This window comes from Numida meleagris, chromosome 27, assembly GCF_002078875.1.
Source record: "Numida meleagris isolate 19003 breed g44 Domestic line chromosome 27, NumMel1.0, whole genome shotgun sequence".
In the NCBI taxonomy this organism is placed as follows: domain Eukaryota; kingdom Metazoa; phylum Chordata; class Aves; order Galliformes; family Numididae; genus Numida; species Numida meleagris.
The window spans coordinates 3,324,024-3,329,977 of NC_034435.1; the positions used below are offsets into that span (position 1 = coordinate 3,324,024).

General features: G+C 69.7%; 2 protein-coding genes across 2 annotated transcripts in view; both read left to right on the forward strand.

Moving 5' to 3' along the window:
- Positions 733-5,923, forward strand: MAP1S (microtubule associated protein 1S; the record flags this gene model as incomplete). Its single annotated transcript, XM_021379021.1, has 5 exons — positions 733-886; positions 1,723-1,805; positions 1,927-2,067; positions 2,396-5,513; positions 5,622-5,923. Coding segments are annotated over 5 exons (3,798 nt in total), but the record flags the coding sequence as incomplete, so codon positions are not given.
- FCHO1 (FCH domain only 1) overlaps positions 5,940-5,954 on the forward strand; it is a gene marked incomplete in the record, with an annotated part of 4,773 nt that continues 4,758 nt past the window's right edge. Inside the window, 1 exon segment of the mRNA XM_021379022.1 lies at positions 5,940-5,944. Within this exon segment, the coding sequence (XP_021234697.1) occupies positions 5,940-5,944 (5 nt within the window).

A 5,954-nucleotide genomic window follows, 5' to 3' on the forward strand; every position in this document is an offset into this window, starting at 1 on the left:
CAGCCCGGACCCGTGGCACCGCAGCTCCGAAGCAGCCCCACGCTGGGGACAACCACCACGTGCCACCACGGGGGTGGGGACCAGGGCTGCTCGAGGACGTGGCCCAAAGCCCCAGCGATGGGGAACCACTGGAGAGCGGCTCCAGCAGCGCCTTGTGCAACCCCACGCCGCGGCTCCTTGCGCCATCGTCAGCCGTTAGCGGGCGGTGGGGGTGGCAGCCCCCCCCCCCCGAGCCCCCTGAGGGATAGAGCCCCTCCACGGGTGGGGGGGGGGCTTCCAGCCCCTTCCATGGCAGCTGGCGGCGCCCGCCCCGACACCGCTAATTCCGTTAATTGCCGCCGCCTTTGAGGAGGCGCTGGGAAGGCGCTGCCGTAGCCGCGGGGTTCGGGTTTGGGTTGGCAGAGGCGGCGCGGCCGTGAGTCACGGCACACGGTGCACGCGCCGGCAGTGCCACCCTCGCGCCGAGGTCCCCGCGCTGTCCCCGTCCCTCGCAGCGTGGGGCTGGGGGGCGGCAGCGCTGGTGCAAAGTGGGGCTGTCAAGTGGGAGCTGCTGCGCGCTGTGTCCCACCCCGTTGGTAGCGGTGCGGCATCCCCAGGTTCGGAGTGGGGCGGCACGAGGCTCAGGGTGGGTGCGTGGTGCAGTCCCCGCTGCGGTTGGGGGGCAGCGGGCACGTGCTCTCCTTCAACTGCGTGGCTGACGCTGCCACTGGGGATTAGGAGGGGTGAAATGGGGCACTGTCACCTGCGGCGTGCGCGGGGACAGCAGGCACTGCCCGTCCCGCAGGCATCCGCTCCTGGGACATCGACCTCACCTCCTGCAACCTGGACGAGCAGCTGAAGCTCTTCGTCTCCCGCCACTCCGCCACCTTCTCCAGCATCGTCAAAGGTACCGAGGTGGCACTCGGAGCTGGGGACGGCCCCCGCGGTGGCACTGGGGTGGGGGTGGCACTGGGGTGGGGGTGGCACTGTGGTGGGGGTGAGCGCCGGCGCACGTCGGCACGGTCCTCGCCCGACCCCGTGGTGGTGATTAATTCATGCGTCTCCGGAGGGGATGCGCTGCTCTTTGCTGCGCAAACATTTCGCTGCTTCTGGAACATGGATTGGAGGAGGAGGTGGTGACAGCCACCGCAGGCCGGGATGATGGAGATGGGGGCCGCAGGGGTGGGGGGGGGGGTTGCGTGTTTGTACCTCCATCCCAGCCACCCCTGGCTGCTGCTTGGGGCTGAGCCCCGTGATTCCCACGTGGAAAACCGCTTCCTTCTCCGACAACCGCGTCCCTCCCCCCGGGGCGGATGCTGGTGGGGATGCATGGTCACCGCGGTGCCAGCATGTCTCATCCCTTGCGTGCTTGCAGCTTGCCACCCCCTGGCGGGGATGGGGTACCCCACGTCCCCTTCGTGTTTGGCTCCTGGGGGCGGTGGGTGCCTGCTTGAAGCCCCCAGCCCGTGGGGAGCCTCTGGGGGACAGCGGGGCAGCCCCAGCCCGGCTGCCCCCATTCCTCCCCTCCCTGCAGCAGGAAGGAGGTGGGAAGTGCGGCGGATCCCCCGCTGTCCCGGCTGGCGGCTGTCCCTCTTCCGCAGGGGAAGCGGACAGGTTCTGTCCCCATCCTGGGCGTGTTTGTGTCACCCCCTGACCCACACGCAGCTGGGGGCGGGGTGGGGTGGGGTCCTCGGGGTCCCGCCACATTTGGGGAAGGACGGGTGGCAGCTGTTGTCCCCGCAGGTCAGCGGACCCTGCATCACCGCGGCGATGTGCTGGAGACCCTGGTGCTGCTCAACCCCTCCGACAAGTCCCTGTGTGACGAGGTGAGGGGGAGGGGGAGGGGAGGGGGGGAGCATGGGATGCAAACAGTGTGCGGGGGAGAAGGGGGGGAGAGGGGGGGGCTGCATCCTCACGTGTCCTCACGCCCCCTCCCGGCCCCTGCAGCTGCGCAACCTCATCACGGATGTGTCGCAGCACAAGCTGCTGGTGTTCGCGGGGCCCTGCGTGGAGGAGACGGGGGAGCTGATGCTGCAGACCGGCTGCTTCTCGCTGCGGGACTTCATCCAGATCTTCACCGACAAGGAGGTGCGGGGCCGGGCTGTGGGGGGGGGGGCACTGTCTGCTCACGTCCGCGGCGTCTTGGCGGAGCGAGCGGAGCTGTCTGTGCCGCGGGCACATCCCTCCCTCTGCAGCACGAGGCTGGGAGCAGGGGAGGGCTGGCTGCATCCTGACCCCCAGCACAGGAAACTGGGGGCCACAGTGAGAGCTAGGAGTGGGGCAGGCCTATGTGGGGGCCCAGAGACTGTGGGCAAGGGGTGCACGGCGTGTGCTAGGGAGGGGGCTGCCCCATACGGAGGGACCCTGCGTGCCATGTGGTGCGAGCGGGGCCCTGCCTGACGCTTTCCCTTCACAGGTCGGGGAGATCCTGAGCTCTGCGGACCCCTCGGCCAAGGCCAGGCTGACCATCAGCTGCCCCGACTTCGGGGAGTGGAAGAACTCGGGTTTGGACCATCACAACCTGCAGGACTTCATTGAGCTGCGCTACAACCCCGGCTGCATCCTGCCCGAGATGGAGGGGCTGGAGGAGTTCATGGAGTACCTCTCGGAGTCGCTGGAGCCCCAGTCCCCCTTCGACCTCCTGGAACCCCCCACCATGGTGGGTTTCCTCAAGCTCTCCAAGCCCTGCTGCTACATCTTCCCGGGTGGGAGAGGGGACTCGGCTTTTTTCGCCGTCAACGGCTTCAACGTGCTGGTGAACGGCGGCTCCAACCCCAAATCGTCCTTCTGGAAGCTGGTGCGGCACCTGGACCGCATCGACTCCATCCTGGTGACGCACGCGGGCACCGACAGCCTGCCCGGCATCAACAGCCTGCTGCAGAGGAAGCTGGCCGAGCTGGAGGAGGAGCCGGCCTCGCAGGGCTCGCAGGGCAACGGCGACTGGGCCCGCAACCTCATCTCCCCGGAGCTGGGCGTTGTCTTCCTCAACGCCTCCGAGAAGCTGAAGGCCATCGAGGGCAACTCGCGGGTGCTGAAGAGCTGCGACGAGGCGGCGCTGACGCTGCACTACCTGGAGAAGTTGGGCATCCGCCCCAACCCCCTGGCGCGGGACGGCGGCCCCCGCGTGGAGCCCACCGTCCTCTTCCAGAAGATGGGAGTGGGGAGGTTGGACATGTACGTGCTGAACCCGGTGCGGGGCACCAAGGAGCTGGAGTTCCTCCTGCAGCAGTGGTCGGGGAACGGGTACCCCGAGGAGCAGGAGCTGCCGCTGCAGTGCCTGACCTCGGTGTGCGCCCTGCTGGTCTGGCACCCCGTCAGCCCCGCCGACAAAATCATCCGCGTCCTCTTCCCCGGCTGCACTCCCCAGGCGCGCATCCTGGAGGGGCTGGAGAAGGTGAAGCACCTGGAGTTCCTCAAGCAGCCCGTGGTCACCAAGAACGACTTGAAGGGCCCTCAAGCCGACAAGCAGCTGAAGCAGAGGAGGACGGAGAGCAAGGAGAGCCTGGCATCCACCTCCAAGCTCAGCCTGGTGGATGCTGGGATACCCAAGGAGAAGGCTCCGAAAACGGCGGAGAGGAAGGAGGTGAAGGTGGGGACCAAGGAGAAGCCGAAGGCGCTGGGGGAGGTGACCAGAGCGGGGTCGGAGGAGGAGAAGGCCAAACTCGCCAAGCTGGACTCCTCTGCGGAGAAGCTGAAGGCGGAGGCGAAGCCGAAGGTGAGCAAGGAGAAAGCGATGCCCAAGAAGGAGCCCGTGCCTCGCAAAGAGGAGAAGAAACCACTGAAGAAGGAGGAGAGCAGCGAGGGGAAGCTGGAACCAAAGAAGGAGGTGAAGATGGTGAAGAAGGACGTGAAGGCGGATACGCTGCGGAAGGACGCAAAGGACGGCAAGGCTGAGCCCAAGGCTGCTGCAAAGCCCCCGGCACGGAAAACACCGGTGCCCGATGCCCGCAAGCCGCTGGTCAAGACCGGCAGCATCAAGAGGGCCACCCTCAAGAAGGAGCCAGAGAAACCCAAGGCCAAAGGCGGCAAGGAGCCGGGTGGCAAGAGGGAGCCGGGGCCACCGGAGGGCTCCAAGCCCTCCTCCCCCGAAGACGTGGTGCTGGAGGCCGAGGGGCGGAGGAGGAAGGAGGAGTCGCCGGACGAAGGCATCACCACGGCCGAGAGCGAGCTGGAGCCGTCACCGCTGGAGAACGGAGGGGCTGGGAGGGGGCCGGAGCCGAGCTGCGTGGAGAACGGCGTGGAGGAGCCCGAGAGCCCCCAGCGCTTCCGCTACCCCGAGGGCAGCCCCTGGAGGGCTGTCGGCCCCCCGTCGCCTTTGGCCAAGACCCCCAGGAGCGAGCGCAGCGTCAACTTTGACCTGACGCCCACCGGGCTGCTGCCCCCCGGCCCCGAGGGCGGCGAGGACCCGTGCGGCAGCTCCGAGGAGAAGACCCTGGAGATGATGTCCCCGGGCAGCTCGGGGCCCGCCAGCGCCGGGCACACTCCGTTCCATCAGTCACCGGTGGAGGACGGCGCCGAGGAGCCGGGTGCCAACACGCAGCCCAACCCCTGGGCTCCGGGCAGAGCCCCGCAGGACGGCAGCGAGAAGCAGGCGGGCTGCCTGTCCCTCAGCCCCTTCAAGGACGACGTCCCCGACGTGTCCCCCACCGTCACCACCCCCTCGCTGCCGGCCGAGGTGGGCTCCCCGCACTCCACCGAGGTGGACGAGTCGCTGTCGGTGTCCTTCGAGCAGGTGCTGCCGCCGGTCAGCGAGTCCCCGCAGGAGGAGAGCGGGCGGCCCCGCGCCACGCCGGAGCCCGACCCCGCCAAGGCGGGGGGGCTGTCGCTGCCGCTGCGGCCCTGCCACCACCCGCACCCCCCCCCGGCTCCGCGCCACGGCCGCCGCTCCGATTCGCCCCACGACGTGGACCTGTGCCTGGTGTCCCCCTGCGAGTTCGAGCACCCCAAAGCCGGCCGCTCTCCCGCCGCCAGCCCCCGCGACCTGTCGGACAGCGATCCCTCGCAGGAGCTGCAGCCCCCGGCCCCGCACCGCGGCCGGGCCCCCCCCCAGCCCGTGGGTGAGACGCCCCCCACCTCGGTCAGCGAGTCGCTGCCCACCCTCTCCGACTCCGACGTGCCCCCCGCCACCGAGGACTGCCCCTCTCTGCTGGCCGACGGGTTGGAGTCGGACGAGGACTCGGAGCAGCCCCCCCGCGGCCCCCCCAGGGCCCGCGACCCGCTGCCGGCCCCCATGAAGGACCCCTGCCCCCTCCCCGCCCAGCCCGGCATCTGCATGGTGGACCCCGAGGCGCTGCCCAAGAAGGAGCCCCCCCCCGGCAAAGCCAAGCGCACCCCATCCCGCGTGGGTGCAGTGCCCGCCGCCCCCAAACCCGACGCCCCTAAAGCCACCGGCCTGGCCCTCAAGGGCAGGGGCCCCGCTGGGGACAAGGCCCGGCTGCCCCCCGGGGACAAGAAGGGCCCCCCCAGCGGCACAGGGACCATGCGCAGCGCTGGAGCCAGAGCATCGATGGGAGCCGGACGGGCGTCCCCAGCAGGTACGGGGCTGGGAACGTGGGGACGTGGCACGGGGGTGTGGGGGACGTTTGGGGATGGGGAAGGGGCTGCCCCCCGCCACCCCCAGCGCCGCCTCTCCGTCCCCGCAGGCTCAAGGGCTGCAGCCCCCCAGGGCCCCCCGGTGTACGTGGACCTGGCGTACCTGCCCGGCTCGTGGAGCGCCCGCACGGTGGATGAGGAATTCTTCCGACGCGTCCGCTCCCTCTGCTACGTGGTGAGCGGCGACGACCACCTGAAGGAGGGGGTCCTGCGGCCCATCCTGGACGCGCTGCTGGCCGGCAAGCACCAGTGGGGCACCGACACCCAGGTGAGACAACCCCCCCCCCCCCCAGACCCCCAAATAGAAGGGGAACGCATGGGATGGAGCATCCCCCCCCAGACCCCCAAATAGGAGGGGAATGCATGAGATGGAGCATCCCCCC